Here is a 17,229-nt window from a genome sequence, read left to right as displayed (position 1 = left end):
TTCCCGAGTAGCTGGGACTACAGGCGCCCGCCACATCGCCCGGCTAGTTTTTTGTATTTCTTTTTGTAGAGACGGGGTTTCACCGTGTTAGCCAGGATGGTCTCGATCTCCTGACCTCGTGATCCGCCCGTCTCAGCCTCCCAAAGTGCTGGGATTACAGGCTTGAGCCACCGCGCCCGGCCATATATCATTGAATTTGTATTTAAAGAACTGTTCATTGGGGGTTTAGTTTTGACTATATCTGTCAGACACAGGGTTTTACGTTTTTTACTTGTTAGCAATTAAGAAATAATAGCTAACATTTATTGAATATTTACTTTGTGCCAAGCCCTATATTGAGATAGGCACTAGTATTATCCCCATTTTATAGAAGAAACCAAGGCTTAGAAAGTTTACCAGCAGTTGGCCGGGTGCGGTGGGCTCACGCCTGTAATCCCAGCATGTTGGGAGGCTGAGGCAGGTGGATCACAAGGTCAGGAGATAGAGACCATCCTGGCCAACATGGTGAAACCCTGTCTCCACTAAAATACAAAAAATTAGCCGGGTGTGGTGATGTGCTCCTGTAGCCCCAGCTACTTGGAAGGCTGAGGCAGGGGAATCTCTTGAACCCGGGGAGGCGGAGATTGCAGTGAGCTGAGATCGCGCCATTGCAGTCCAGCCTGGTGACAGAATGAGACTCTATATCCAAAAAAAAAAAAAAAAAAAAAAAAGCTTACCAGCAGCTTGCTAACAGTCACATAGCTAGGAAATTCTTGAACTTGAATTTTAACCCATAGTTCTCTACTTCAGAATTCTAGCTTTTAATTCTCTTAATAATAATTGAATGAACATTACAGGAAACTAGAACCTCATGATAATTGACAAAATATAAAATAATTTATTCCAAAAAAATTGCTCCTTATTGGTAATTGTGATAATGAAATTGTACCATACTTAACTTTGGTTCTGATTAAATTTTTTCTTATTCTGTGTCCCTAAAAAATTATTCTCTACTTCGTGAGTTAATCTCCTTCCTAAAAAAAAGTTTTGATTAGATCCGTATTGGTATCTGCATTAAGAAAGTCATGATTTGTTTACATGGTTCTTTTTTTACAGTTTTTGTACATGTTTTTAAAAAGGACATTATTTACAGATGAACAGGTTGCTCTAAAGAAGAAAGAAAAAGAAGTTTCTGAAAAATGGAATGATCCTTGGAAAAAATCTGAAAGTGATAAAATAATATGGGAAAAACTTCAAATTCTTGACCAATCTAGGGTAAGACATCTTAATTGCAATTTTTAAAATGCTAAGCAGTGTTCATATTACAGAATTTATTTTTAAAGCTTATTAAAAAAAAAAAATTTTTTTTTTTTTTTTTTGAGACGGAGTTTATCTCTTGTTGTCCAAGCTAGAGTGCAGTGGCACAATCTCAGCTTGCTGCAACCTACCCCTCCCGGGCTTAAGCAATTCTCCTGCCTCAGCCTCCCGAGTAGCTGGGACTACAGGTACTAACCACCACGACCAGCTAATTTTTTGTATTTTTAGTAGAGATGGGATTTCACCACATTACCCAGGATGGTCTCCAACTCCTGGCCTCATGTGATCTGCTGGCCCCGACCTCCCAAAGTGCTGGGATTACAGGCATGAGCCACCGCGCCCAGCCTATTTTAAAAAACTTGTCATATTGTTGGGTTTTTGTGTGTGTATGTGTGTGTGTGTGTGTGTGTTTGTTTTTTAAAGGAACAGGGTCTTGCTCTGTTGCTTGGGCAGGAGTGCAGTGGTGAAATCGTAGTTCCCTGCAGCCTTGAACTCCTGGACTGAAGGGGTCCTCCTGCCTCTGCCTCCCAAATGGCTGGTACTACAGGTGCACTCCACCATGCCCAGCTAATTAAAAAAAAATTTTTTTTAGAGACAGGGTCTCACTGTGTTGCCCAGGCTAGTGTCGAACTTCTGACCCCAAGTGATCCTCCCACCTTGGCCTCTTGAGTAGCTGGGATTGTAGGTGTGAGCCACTGGGCCTGGCTCATAATGGTATTTTAAAACAGTGTTATTTTGAATTTAATTATGACCTCAACCGGTCTCTATTTACATTCTCTAAGTTGTCTCGTTGTCATTAGGTGAGTGTAGAGGCTCCCAAGCACCTCCTTTGGAGTCTTATAAAGGAGGTCTGCAATTTTTGAAGTGAATACAAAACTCTACCACTAACTATGTGTAAGTGTTTAGCTATCAAATATACGCATATGCCAAGTGTGCCTTGTGTAGTGCTTTTGTGATTTTTAAATTTTATCTGTGGTAATTTTGGGTAAAGAAACAGTGTCACTGTTTTTCTATTGATTTTTATACTTCTGCTAGCTCTTCAAGCATTCTATCACAGTCTCCTAGCCAGGTGATGGTGGGCCAAGCTGATGGGGCATTCACTACTTAGAGCTAGTCAGACTTTAGCGGTAAGTCCTAAGTGTCAGTACTTTGGATATTTAAACCTTTTAGTGTTTGACCTCTAACCTATTTTCCTTGAAGGAGAGAATCTTAAGTCCTACTTATTTTTAGTTATCAGTTAATTTTTACTTGAGTGTATTATGCTTCATTCGCCTTCGTTTCTTTTTTACATTTATTTCCCTTCTTCCTTGTGAACATTTACATTTTAGCAAATGTATTCTGAAAATAATGCAGTGACCTAAAGGGATGGTTCTCCTAAAGATATGATTCTGGTGGTAGATATTTTTGGCACTGTGGCCTAATTAGGTAAATTTCTTATAGAACCCCTTCAAGTTAATTTTTTTGCATGGCTGTGTGTTCTGCTTCGTGTAGAGCTGACTTGCCTACATTGAATACTTTTGTTGTCTGTTGATAATTTTACATTAACAAAAGGAATGAAATCTGAATTGCATTTGCCCACAATCCCAAAAGCACTTTGACTGAAAAGGCAATAATGTTGTCTTGGTAGAACTCATTTTGGAAAATTCTATAGCTCTGGGTGATAATTTTAAGTGTGTAAAGTTTAGAAGTTGTATGCAGACACCGTTAAAAACTGTAGCTAAAACTTAAGTTTTCATGAAATTGGTGAGGATCAGTTGTTGGCTTTTATTTTCAACATCAGGATAAAAAATCTGTAATGCTAAAAATGTTAATTTCAGTTGCCAAATTTTCAGTTGAAATGTCAATATATAATTTATTATTTCTTACTTTGCATGGCTTTTTAGGTCATTTATTATCTGGGGATAATCCATATCATGATTGTTAATGCAAGTAAAGAACCATTTGAGGTGACTTTTAGGTTTTAAAATATTTCGTATATATTTTTCAATGATAGTATTTATCAGCTGATGAAATGATGAGGCTCATGAATTTGGAAAGGAGAACTGTATTTCTCATCAGTGGTTGCAACCTGCAGCATGGCCATTCTGACAGGCTGGGAAGCATAGCCTTTGGCGGGCCAGGAGGCAAAAACTTCAAGGTGGTGGGGAAGGGAACAGGAATTTATGCTGAGTGAAGTGGCTGAATATACATATTTAATAAGCAATACGAGGAGTCATGAATATTTATTAAAGGAGAAAGACACATACACAATTGAGTTTTATGCCCCTTCATGGGTCCCATGTACAAAAAATGGCAGCGTTGGCATGATCCAAGGGTAGAGTTTTCAGCCCTCTGACATCAAAAAGTGAAGCAGAGGACACAAACCTTTTGGCCAGAAGCATCAGGTGGTTGGTTGGTGTCAGTGCTGGCATCTTTTGAAGGGCTGGTTTCTGTTTAGCCTTTAGGCTAAATAGTGGTTAGCCAGGGAGGGAGGAGGTATAATGTGGTGTGTCTGATTCCCCCATCCACTCATGGCCAAGAACTCAGTTTTCAAGGCACTTTTGGGTCCCCTTGGCCAAAAGATGATCCATTCAGTTAGTTGGGGGACTTAGAATTTTACTTTTATTCCTCATGTGTATCTTTTTTTTAATAATAAAAAATCCCAGTAAAGTTATTTAAAAAATTTTTGGAAACAAAAGTTGTGGGGGTTTATGATGGGTGAACTAGAAAATGAAACACATGCAATATCCAGGACTGGACAACCAAGAGTTAAAAGAGTATGATTACTGGCTCATTTTTTTTACTTTTTTTTTTTTTTTTTTTTGAGACGGAGTCTCGCTGTGTCACCCAGGCTGGAGTGCAGTGGCGCGATCTCGGCTCACTGCAAGCTCCGCCTCCCGGGTTTACGCCATTCTCCTGCCTCAGCCTCCGAGTAGCTGGGACTACAGGCGCCCGCCACCACGCCCGGCTAGTTTTTTGTATTTTAGTAGAGACGGGGTTTCACCATGTTAGCCAGGATGGTCTCGATCTCCTGACCTCGTGATCCACCCGCCTCGGCCTCCCAAAGTGCTGGGATTACAGGGTTGAGCCACCGCGCCCGGCCTTTTTTTACTATTTAAATGCAGTTTTTATGTATTTGTATGTGATTGTGGTACAAAATTGGAGACATGTTATTGAGGGAAAAGGAATTTGCTGTGTAACAAAAAAGCCCTCTTCTCAAATACCTTAGAGCTGTTGTTTTCAGAAATCCCAGCTGTAGCCACAACTATTTATACTATTTGAATAATCTAGTTAGCCTCTTTATATAATTGGGAGGGAAAGAAGTTTGGTTGTAGGCAGTCACCAAAGCTTTGATTGTTAAAACATGAGGTAATGCATATAAAGTGCTTAGAATAGTGACTGACAACAGAACAAATGCTAATGAAGTTTTGTTCTACTTATAATTTAAAGAGTTGGGGGTCTCACTTTGTTGCCCAGGCTGAACAGGTGCAGTCATGTTGCACTCCAGCCTCGAACTCCTGGATTCAAGTGATCCTCCTGTCTCAGCCTCTGACTGGCTTATTTCACTTAGCGTAATGTCCTCAAGGTTTACCCATACTGTAGTATGTGTCAGAATTTCATTTCTTTTTAATGCCAAATAACATCTATTGTATGTATATACCATGTTTTCTTTATCCATTAATCCATGGGTAGAAATCTGGATTGTTTCTACCTTTTGGCTATTGGGAATAATGCTGCTATGAACATTGGTGTATAAATAATCTTTCTGAGTTCCTGCTTCAGTTCTTTTGGGTATGTACTCAGAAGTGGAATTGCTAGATTGTATGGTAATTTTTAAATTTTTTATGTTAAATTTTTACCAATTTTAATTTTGTAGTTTTGTGTTAAAGGATTACACTGCTTTCCACAGCAGCTGTACCATTGTATATTTCCATCAACAGTGCACTGTGTTTCAATTTCTCCACATCCTCACCAACACTTATTTTCTGATTTATTGACAGTATCCATCCCAATGGTTGTGAAATGGTATCATTGTGGTTTTGATTTGCATTTCCCAATGATTACTGATATGGAACATTTTCCCACATATTTATTGGCTATTTGCACATCTTTGGAGAAATGCCTATTGAGATCCTTTGCCCATTTTAATCAGGTTTTTTGGGGTTTTTTTGTTGTTGAGTTGTAGGATTTATGTATTTTGTATGATAATCCCTTATCCAGATATATGATTCACAACTATTTTCTCCTATTCTGTGAGTTACTTTTTCACGTTCTTGATAATAGTCTTTAATTTTGATGAAGTCCATTTTATCTCTTTTCTTTTGTTGCCTGTGTTTTTGGTGTCTTATCAAAGAAATCATTGCCAAGTCTGATAATCAGACTGTATTTTCTTCTAAGAGTTTTCTAGTTCTAGCTCTTATGTTTAGGTCTTTGATCTATTTTAAGTTTTCTATATGGTGTAAGGTTATAAATAGCTCTTAATATTTTGAGGTATGTCCCATCAATACCTAGTTTATTGAGAGTTTTTAGCATGAAGAGCTGTTGAATTTTGTCAAAGGCCTTTTCTGCATCTATTGAGATAATCATGTGGTTTTTGTCTTTGGTTCTGTTTATATGCTGGATTACGTTTACTGATTTGCATATGTTGAAACAGCCTTGTATCCCAGGGATGAAGCCAACTTGATTGTGGTGGATAAGCTTTTTGATGTGCTGCTGGATTCGGTTTGCCAGTATTTTATTGAGGATTTTTGCATCAATGTTCATCAAGAATATTGGTCTAAAATTCTCTTTTTTTGTTGTGTCTTTGCCAGGCTTTGGTATCAGGATAATGTTGGCTTCATAAAATGAATTAGGGAGGATTCCCTCTTTTTCTATTGATTGAAATAGTTTCAGAAGGAATGGTACCAGCTCCTCTTTGTACTTCTGGTAGAATTCCATTGTGAATCCGTCTGGTCCTGGACTATTTTTGGTTGGTAGGCTATTATTGCCTCAATTTTAGAACCTGTTATTGGTCTATTCAGGGATTCAGCTTCTTCCAGGTTTAGTCTTGGGAGGATGTATGTGTCCAGGAATTTATCCATTTCTTCTAGATTTTCTAGTTTATTTGCGTAGAGGTGTTTATAGTATTCTCTGAAGGTAGTTTGTATTTCTGTGGGATCGGTGGTGATATCTCCTTTATCATTTTTTATTGTATATATTTGATTCTTCTCTCTTTTCTTCTTTATTAGTCTTGCTAGCGGTCTATCAATTTTGTTGATCTTTTCAAAAAACCAGTTCCTGGTTTGACTGATTTTTTTGAAGGGTTTTTTGTGTGTCTGTCTCCTTCAGTTCTGCTTTGATCTTAGTTATTTCTTGCCTTCTGCTAGCTTTTGAATGTGTTTGCTCTTGCTTCTCTAGTTCTTTTAATTGTGATGTTAGGGTGTCAATTTTAGATCTTTCCTGCTTTCTCTTGTGGGCATTAAGTGCTATAAATTTCCCTCTACATACTGCTTTAAATGTGGCCTACAGATTCTGGTGTGTTGTGTCTTTGTTCTCATTGGTTTCAAAGAACATCTTTATTTCTGCCTTCATTTCGTTATGTACCCAGTAGTCATTCAGGTTGTTCAGTTTCCATGCAGTTGAGTGGTTTTGAGTGAGTTTCTTAATCCTGAGTTCTAGTTTGATTGCACTGTGGTCTGAGAGACAGTTTGTTGTGATTTCTGTTCTTTTACATTTGCTGAGGAGTGCTTTACTTCCAACTGTCAGTTTTGGAATAAGTGTGAAGTAGTGCTGAGAAGAATGTATATTCTGTTGATTTGGGGTGGAGAGTTCTATAGATGTCTGTTAGGTCTGCTTGGTGCAGAGCTGAGTTCAATTCCTGGATATCCTTGTTAACTTTCTGTCTCATTGATCTGCCTAATGTTGACAGTGGGGTGTTAAAGTCTCCCATTATTATTGTGTGGGAGTCTGAGTCTCTTTGTAGGTCTCTAAGGACTTGCTTTATGAATCTGGGTGCTCCTGTATTGGGTGCATATATATTTAAGTTAGTTAGCTGTTCTTGTTGTAATGGTCTTCTTTGTCTCTTCTGAGCTTGTTGGTTTGAAGTCTTTTTTATCAGAGACTAGGATTGCAACCCCTGCTTTTTTTGGTTTTCCATTTGCTTGGTAGATCTTCCTCCACCCCTTTATTTTGAGCCTATGTGTGTGTCTGCACGTGAAATGGGTCTCCTGAATACAGCACACTGATGGGTCTTGACTCTTTATCCAATTTGCCAGTCTGTGTCTTTTAATTGGAGCATTTAGCCCATTTACATTTAAGGTTAATATTCTTATCTGTGAATTTAATCCTGTCATTATGATGTTAGCTGGTTATTTTGCTCGTTAGTTGATGTAGTTTCTTCCTAGCATCAATGGTCTTTACAATTTGGTATGTTTTTGCAGTGGCTGGTACCGGTTGCTCCTTTCCATGTTTAGTGATTCCTTCAGGAGCTCTTGTAAGCAGACCTGGTGGTAACAGAATCTCTCAGCATTTGTTTGTCTGTAAAGGATTTTATTTCTCCTTCACTTACAAAACTTAGTTTGGCTGGATATGAAATTCTGAGTTGAAAATTCTTTTTTTTAAGAATGTTGACTATTGGCCCCCACTCTCTTCTGGCTTGTAGAGTTTCTGCTGAGAGATCTGCTGTTAGTCTGATGGGCTTCCCTTTGTGGGTAACCCGACCTTTCTCTCTGGCCCTTAACATTTTTTCCTTTATTTCAACTTTGGTGAATCTGAGAATTATGTGTCTTGGGGTTGGTCTCCTCGAGGAGTATCTTTGTGGTGTTCTCTGTATTTCCTGAATTTGAATGTTGGCCTGCCTCGCTAGGTTGGGAAAGTTCTCCTGGATAATATCCTGAAGAGTGTTTTCCAACTTGGTTCCATTCTGCCTGTCACTTTCAGGTACACCAGTAAGATATAGATTTGGTCTTTTCACATAGTCCCATATTTCTTGGAGGCTTTGTTCATTTCTTTTTACTCCTTTTTCTCTCAACTTCTCTTCTCACTTCATTTCATTCATTTGATTTTCAATCACTGATACCCTTTCTTCCACTTGATTAAATCGTCTACTGAAGCTTGTGCATGCATCACTTAGTTCTCGTGCCATGGTTTTCAGCTCCATCAGGTCATTTAAGGGCATCTCTACACTGTTTATTCTAGTTAGCCATTTGTCTAATCGTTTTTCAGGGTTTTTAGCTTCTTTGTGATGGGTTTGAACATCCTCCTTTTGCTCGGAGAAGCTTGTTATTACCGATCGTCTGAAGCCTTCTTCTCTCAACTTGTCAAAGTCATTCTCCGTCCAGCTTTGTACTGTTGCTGGTGAGGAGCTGCGTTCCTTTCGAGGAGAAGAGGCGCTCTGATTTTTAGAATTTTCAGCTTTTCTGCTGTGGTTTCTCCCCATCTTTGTGGTTTTATCTACCTTTGGTCTTTGATGATGGTGATGTACAGATGGGGTTTTGGTGTGGATGTCCTTTCTCTTTGTTACTTTTCCTTCTAACAGTCAGGACCCTCAGCTGCAGGTCTGTTGGAGTTTGCTGGAGGTCCACTCCAGACCCTGTTTGCCTGGGTATCACCAGCGGAGGCTGCAGAACAGCAAATGTTGCAGAACGGCAATTTGCTATCTGATCCTTCTTCTGGAAGCTTTGTCTCAAAGGGGCACGTGGCTGTATGAGGTGTCAGTCAGCCCCTACTGGGAGGTGTCTCCTAGTTAGGCTACTCGGGGGTCAGGGACCCACTTGAGGAGGCAGTCTGTCCGTTCTCAGATCTCAAACTCTGTGCTGGGAGAAGCACTACTCCTTTCAAAGCTGTCAGACCAAGGACATTTAAGTCTGCAGAAGTTTCTGCTGCCTTTTGTTCAGCTATGCCCTGCCCCCAGAGGTGGAGTCTACAGAGGCAGGCAGGCCTCCTTGAGCTGCAGTGGGCTCCACCCAGTTCGAGCTTCCAGGCCTCTCTGTTTACCTACTCAAGCCTGAGCAATGGTGGACGCCCCTCCCCAGCCTTGCTGCCACCTTGCAGTTTGATCTCAGACTGCTGTGCTAGCAGTGAGCGAGGCTCTGTGGGCGTGGGACCCTCCGAACCAGGCATGGGATATAATCTGCTGGTGTGCCATTTGCTGAGGCCGTTGGAAAAGTGCAGTATTACTGTGGGAGTGTCCCGATTTTCCAGGTACCATCTGTCACAGCTTCCCTTTGCTAGGAAACGGAATTCCCCGACCCCTTGAGCTTCCCTGGTGAGGCAATGCTCCGCCCTGCTCCGTGGGCTGCACCCAGTGTCTGACAAGCCCCAGTGAAATGAACCTGGTACCTCAGTTGGAAATGCAGAAATCACCTGTCTTCTGCGTTAACTCACACTGGGAGCCGCAGACTGGAGCTGTTCCTATTCGGCCATCTTGGAACCTCCTCCAGAATATTTTTAAATACCCTTGAAGAATTGTTCTTTTTAGTATATAGATTAGTATATAGAAACACAACTTATTTTTGTGTGTTGATTTTATATACTGCAACTTTGCTGAATTTATTCTATAAGTGTTTTTGTAGAATCTTAGTGATGGTCATTGTCCAGTGCAAGAGTTTGATGTGGATCCTTCTGGTACTATTTTGCTTTCTGGATGAGTAGATACATAAACTTTGATCTACCTTAATACTCAAGATACTCATATATGCATAATCATAACTTAATTCTACATATCTTTCCCTTTTTTGACTTCTCAACTTTATTATTATTATTATTAGTTTTTGAGATAACATCTCACTCTGTCACCCAGGCTGAAGTGCACTGGCACAGTCACAACTAACTGTAGCCTTGACCTCCCTGGGCTCAAGCAATCCTCCCATCTCAGCCTTACAAGTAGCTGGGACTACAGGCACATCCCACCATGACTGACTACTTTTTTGTATTCTGTAGAGACAGGGTTGCTCCGGCTGGTCTCAAACTCCTGGGTTCAATCAGTCCATTTGCTTTCGCCTCCCAAAGGGCTGGGATTACAGGCTTGAGCCGCTGTGCCTGGCCAACTTTCTGACTTTTAAAAATATTATATATATTTGTGAAATGCAAGAAAACATAAAGGATAGTATAAAATACACCTCTGTCATGTCATACAAGTTTAGGAAGAGCCCCTCGTATAGCATAGTTAAGAGTTTTTTAAGAAAACATTCACTTAGTTTTTATCTACTCATATCTTAAGGAATTGAATTGGTCCAGGAAGTCTTTGTACAGGAATAGGCCCAACATAAGGTGAGTGGAAGAAAACAATACATACAATCACAGGAAAGAAAAAATACTTGGTAAAACATTAAATTTAAATTACAATGAAGAAAAAGAAGAAATTGCTGTGGGAACACTCCCAGAATATAGGAAGAAGTTTCAAAAGAGATGAAAAATCTGGTATCAAAGATATTATAAATAGCTTATAAAAATACAATATTGAATCATAGGCTTTCCTAAAGAAGAAAACAGAAGTAATAATATATCAAGTTTCATAGAAAAAAATTTTCTAGATCCAGAAGAAAGTTAGGCTGAATGAATGAAAAGAGGCCAATTTGAAGGCATATGGTAATAAGTTTACAAATACCAAGAATAAGGATATACTTCTTCAAGCATTTAAATATGAGAAAATGACAAAAAAAATCAAAGTGATCTTAGATTTCTCCTCTGTAGATAGTATAGCAATATTTATAAAGGTTTAATAGATAGTGGGGCTAAAATATTTAATGCCTAGACAAGATGTTCATACATAAAGAGAACATAAAGACATACTCAGACCTGAATAATTATATAAAATATTTCTCCCAAATATTTCTTTTAATAGAAAAGGTCTTAAAGACCATTTCTGGATCAGAAAAATGGATCAGAAAAATGTAAAAATTAAAACAGTTTACAAGAATTTTATGGTTAAAAAGTAATGAGTAGCTGACACAAAAGTCTCTTAAGACGTTGTGAAATGAAAAGAGTACGTTGCAGAATAATGCATATACTATAACCATATCTATATTTAAAGAAATACTTTAAAAGACTAGCACATACATACGCACACAAACACACACACGAAAAGCAGAATGTTGGTATTGTCTCACTCTGGTGAAGGATAGTGGAAGGAAACAAGGAGAACTTTCTAGTTCTTTATGCATTTGCTTTGCTAGAATATTGTGCAAAGTGTTTAGCTGTTGTGTGATCTCTCCATAAAGGCAGAGTTTATTATGATTGTGAAAATCAGATAAAAGTTAAAGAATGTAGAAAACTAAAGTAACTCGCCAGGCGTGGTGGCTCACACCTGTTATCCCAGCACTTTGGGAGGCCGAGGCGGACGGATCACGAGGTCAAGAAATCGAGACCATCCTGGCCAACATGGTGAAACCTCGTCTCTACTAAAAAATACAAAAAAATTAGCCGGGTGTGGTGGCGCGCGGCTGTAATCCCAGCTACTCAGGAGGCTCAGGCAAGGGAATCGCTTGAACCTGGGAGGCGAAGGTTGCAGTGAGCCGAGATCGCGCCACTGCACTCCAGCCTGGGGACAGAGTAAGACTCTGTCTCAAAAAAAAAAAAAAGAAAATTAAGTAACCATTAGTATAATTTTATAAAGAGTATCTGCCAACATAGTTTGTACAGTAAACATCAAGATAAATAGTAATAGCAAGATAACAAGAATCAACTCTGAAAAGTCAAAAATCCTTTGTTAAAAAGCAGAGGTATGAAAACTCCAAAGACTTGATGCTTAAAAGAGACACACTTACAATAAAATTATACATTATTAAAAATTGTGGGCCAGATACAGTGGCTCATACCTATAAGCCCAACACTTTGGTAGGCCAGAGCAGAAGAGTAGCTGCCTTGAGCCAAGAGTTTGAGACCAGCGTGGGCAACATAGTGAGACCCTGTCTCCACAGCACACACAAAAAAACAAAAAATTAGCTGAGCGTGGCAGGAGTCCTAGCTATTCTGGAGGCTGAGGTGAGGGAATTACTTGAGCCCAGGAGTTAGAGGTGCAGTAAGCTATGATTATGCCTGGGCCACAGAGTAAGACCCTGTCTCTGAAAAGAGATAAGATGCCAATATATTATTACTGTTTGTATTGGTGGTTCTAGGCAATATAACAAGGAAAAGAAATTTCAAGTCATAAGAATTGGAGAGGAAAAAATGAAAGTGTAGTTATTAGTCATGTATATAGAAACCCCAAAGAATCTATAGATGAAATATTCAAAATAAAAAGTGAGAATTAATAATTTACTAGGCTATAAAAGTCTGAACAAATTTCATAGGTTCACATTACATAGATTGTTATCATGGATTTTATTAGTTTGTCCTCTCATCACTGTAAAGAAATATCTGGAGACTGGGTAATTTATAAAGAGGTTTAATAGGCTTACAGTTCTGCAGACTGTACAGAAAGCATCGTGGCTTCTGCTTCTGGGGAGGCCTTAGGGAGCTTTCAGTCATGGTGGGAGGCAAAATGGAAGCAGGCATCTAACAGCACAAACAGGACCAAGAGAGAGGTAGCAGGGAGGGGTACACACTTTTAAACAACCAGATCTTACTATGGAAAACAATGTGGAGATTCCTTAAAGAACTAAAAGTTAGGCTGGGCATGGTGGCTCATGCCTGTAATCCCAGCACTTTGGGAAGCCGAGGCAGGCGGATCACCTGAGGTCAGGAGTTCAAGACCCACCTGGCTAATATGGTGAAACTCTGTCTCCTAAAAATACAAAAATTAGCCGGGCATGGTGGCGGTGCCTGTAATCCCAGTTACTCAGGAGTCTGAGGCAGGAGAATTGCTTGAATCCAGGAGGCAGAGGTTGCGGTTAGCTGAGATTGCGCCACTGTACTCCAGCCTGGGTGACAGAGACTCCGTCTCAAAAAATAAAAGTAAAAAATAAAAAAAAGAACCAAAAGTAGAACTACCATTTGATTCAGCAGTCCCACTACTGGTTAACTCTCCAGAGGAAAAGAAGTCATTATATGGAAAAGATACTTGCACACACATTTATAGCAGCACAATTCGCAATTGGGAAAATATGGAACCAGTCCAAATGCCCATCAGTCAGTGAGTGGATGAAGAAACTGTGAGATAGATATAGATATATGATGGAATACTACTCAGCCATAAAAAGGAATGAATGAATAGCATTTGCAGCAACCTGGATGGAATTGGAGAGTATTATTTTAAGTGAAGTAACTCAGGAATGGAAAACCAAACATCTTATGTTCTCACTCATAAGTGGGAGCTAAGCTATGAGGATGCAGAGGCTTAAGAAGGATACAATGGACTTTGAGGGCTTGTGGGGAAAGGCCGGGAGGGGGCTGAGGGATAAAAGACTACAAAGTGGGTTCAACGTATACTGCTCGGGTGGTGCGTACACCAGAATCTCACAGATCACCACTAAAGAACTTACTCATGTAACCAAATACCACCTCTTCCCCCAAAACCTATGGAAATAAAATTTTTTTAAAAAAGTAATTGCAGTTTTACCCATTACTTTCTATTTATTTTTATTTTTATTTTTATTTTTATTTTTTTTTTGAGACGGAGTCTCGCTCTGCCGCCCAGGCTGGAGTGCAGTGGCCGGATCTCAGCTCACTGCAAGCTCCGCCTCCCGGGTTCACGCCATTCTCCTGCCTCAGCCTCCCAAGTAGCTGGGACTACAGGCGCCCGCCACCTCGCCCGGCTAGTTTTTTTTTTTTTGTATTTTTAGTAGAGACGGGGTTTCACCGTGTTAGCCAGGATGGTCTCGATTTCCTGACCTCGTGATCCACCCGTCTCGGCCTCCCAAAGTGCTGGGATTACAGGCTTGAGCCAGCGCACCCGGCCTACCCATTACTTTCAATGGCAAAAACTGCAATTTACTTTTGCACCAACCTAAAAAATAAAAAGATCTCACGAGAACTCATCACAATGACAGCACCAAGGGGGATGGTGTTAAACCATGAGAAACCACCCCTGTGATCCAGTCACCTCCCACCAGGCCCTACCTCCAACACTGGGGATTACAATTCAACATGAGTTTTGGTGGGGACACTGAATCAAACCATATAATGGAATTAAGCTATATATCAGTAACAAATAGTAACTAGAAAATTCCCAAATGTTTGATAAGTAGGCAGTATACTTCTGAGTGAAAGAGAAATTCACATTAGAAAATATTTTTAACTGAGTGATAATGAAAATATTACATATCAAAATGTAGGTTTCCTGTGCTGAGGGGGAAATTTTTCACCTTAAATGCATCTCTTGAAAGATTGAAAATCAAGTATCAGTGACCTAAAGTATTCATCTCAAGAGGTTAGAGAAAGAACAGCAAAATTTAAGCCCAAAGTAGGTCAGAGTGGGTATTAGTAAAACTAGAAATATGTACAATAGAATTAACAAAGCCAAAAGTTAATTCTTTGAAAAGTTATTTAAATTGATAAACCCCTCATAAAATTGAGATGAATTAAAAAGGAGACATCACTAGAGAATATGGACATTAGAAAGAGAAGGGGATTTTCTGAATAACTTCACTTTCAAGTTAATTTGGACTTAAAAATGAGCAAATTATTAGAAAAACACAGATTACTAAAATTGACACAAGAAGCAGTAAATCAGAATGGTACTTTAATGAAATTGAACCCATTACTAAAAACCCAACAAAATAAACTCCAGAACCAAATGTATTTACTGGTGAATTCTTCCCAACAATTAAGGTGGAAGTGAAAACCTTTTAGGTTGTTTATGAGGGTAGTAAACCTGATACCCAAAACTAACTCTTTATACCAAAACCTGACAGGAAATACAAGAAAGAAAAATAAATACAAGAAAGAGTAATAAATCATGATGAGTTGGGTCTATTCAAGGAATGCAAGCAAGCTAGGTTTAACATTCACAAATCAATGATCATCATATTTATAAAAATAATAGGTAAACTTAATAAAGGTGGCTAGACACAAGAATTAATGTACCAGTGTCATTAGTACAACACTGAAAGGATGATCTTTTAAAAAAGAATTGATGAATGACCTCATCAAAAGTTCTGTTCTTAGGTTAAAGTTAAGTTTATAAAATAGAGGGAGAAAATGATTGCAAATTAATTCTTGATAAAAGGACTTACATCCAGCATATATTTTTAAAAACTAAACATTCAGTAATTAGACAACCCAATTTTTTTAATTGGCAGAATTTTAATAGATGTGGCTTCAAAGAGGATATATGGCAAATAAGTACATGAGAAACAGATTTTTAGCCATCGTTTACTCTATGGGCCTTCTGGTTCGAGAGGGATTTTAAATAATTTTTAAGTTCAAAGTAATTTTGTTTTTTAAAAAGTGATTTCAGCTCTGTGTTTTGCTGCCCTTCCTCCTATAAGGTAATGGTCTTTGTAATCCAGTGTCCTGACATCCCTACCACCCACATGAATGCCTTTTCTGCCTAGCCAGTAGACAAGGTAGGCAGGTGGATGTTGTCATCTTAATTGGGGAATCATGAACTGGCAAGAAGCGCTCTTCTGGCCCTTGGCAAAGTCAACACAGTGTTCTTTCCCAAAGCTGCATTTTTATAGACTGCTTTAAGGGGAGAATTACATGAAATGGAAACAGGCATCTATAGTGGACCATCTGAAAAGCCCTTTATTTTCAGTTCTGACTTACCAGCTGCCATTTGTACAGCATTTGAATCAGGAGTGAGACTAACATTTCCTAACAGAATAATTTGAAGACTAAAATAATTACATTAGGACTCTAACATCAGGAACTATTTGAGGGGAAGGTTGTAGTGGGTTTCCTATGAGTTTTCACACAAGGCTGTCACGTGAGAATAGGCCATATGCAGTGGCTTTTTGGGAGGTCAAGGCGGGTGGATTTCTTGAGCCCAGGAGTTCAAGGCCATCCTGGGCAACAACATGGTAAAATCCTGTCTCTACGAAAAATAAAAATCGCTGGGTGTGGTGGCGTGCATCTGTAGTCCCAGCTACTTGAGAATCTGAGGCAGGAGGATCACTTAAGCCTGGGATGTTAAGGCAGCAGTGAGCCATGATTGTGCACTCCAGCCTGGGTGACAGTGAGACCCTGCCTGGAAAAAAAAAAAAAAGAATAGGCTCAAAACATATTTAGGAAATCAGTTTTTATGTAGGGGAAGTCTCAGGTCTGTAATAGGGAGATACAGTGAAAAAGTCAGCCTGGGAAAAGAGGCTTCTTTAACTGTATGGAGGATTTAGCAAGAGGGAATGATAGAAGAAGGTCAAAACACAACACTTGTTACAGTATGTCTTGTGTTACACACAAATATTCCTTACTCACCTTCAACTAAATGCACGCAGTAAACCAAAAGGAATGCATTTCTACCTACATCTCTCCCCATCTCCCACCCCCGTTTTTCATTCTTCTAACTGAATGCACATTGGGAGAGACTTGTGAAAAAGAATGTAAGAATAATTTAAAGGCTTTCCCAGTCAACAACAGAAATGAAATGCAGGTAAGTCGTAGTAGCTTTGTAAGATATCTTTGAGTAAGAAATTAAAGACTAAACTGAGAGATCTGATTGTTCAGTTGTCTTAGGGTTATAAATATATATAAAACATTCTGAGTGTTTAAGGAATTTTTAAGGGTAATTTTAACTTTTGTCTAATCCGTGAATAATTTGCAATACCACTACACTAGAATATGGAATCAGATCTGGTTACATCAGACTCAAACAAATACACAGCATTCTAAGACTATTGAGTTACCTTGTTGAAAATTTTCTTTAGGGAGTTCAAAGGGTCCATTTGCAATTTGGGGGTATCCAGTCTTTTGGCTTCCCTGAGTCACACTGGAAGAAGAAAAATGGTCTTGGGCCACACATAAAATAAACTAACACTGTGATAGCTGATGAACTTTAAAAAAAATTGCAAAACAATTTCATAATATTTTAAGAAAGTTTACAAATTTGTGTTGGGCCACATTCAAAGCTGTCTTGGCCCACAGGTTGGACAACGC

The 17,229-nt window shown here is 39.1% G+C and overlaps 1 protein-coding gene across 11 annotated transcripts in view; it reads left to right on the top strand.

The window, feature by feature from the left end:
* Positions 1–17,229, top strand: part of CCDC66 (coiled-coil domain containing 66) — a 57,692-nt gene that overhangs the window by 10,733 nt on the left and 29,730 nt on the right. For 10 of the 11 annotated variants that reach the window (XM_025375198.1, XM_025375197.1, XM_025375201.1 and 7 more), the window contains one exon: positions 1,133–1,254. In XM_025375198.1, coding sequence (XP_025230983.1) covers positions 1,133–1,254 — 122 coding nt within the window. Of the gene's footprint in view, positions 1–1,132; positions 1,255–2,331; positions 2,424–17,229 lie in introns of all 11 variants that reach the window. The other variant, XM_025375202.1, reaches the window with a different exon arrangement.

Source organism: Theropithecus gelada, chromosome 2 (assembly GCF_003255815.1).
Source record: "Theropithecus gelada isolate Dixy chromosome 2, Tgel_1.0, whole genome shotgun sequence".
Lineage (NCBI taxonomy): Eukaryota > Metazoa > Chordata > Mammalia > Primates > Cercopithecidae > Theropithecus > Theropithecus gelada.
Note: the sequence above shows the minus strand (reverse complement) of the source record. Positions and strands in the feature narration are given on the sequence as shown.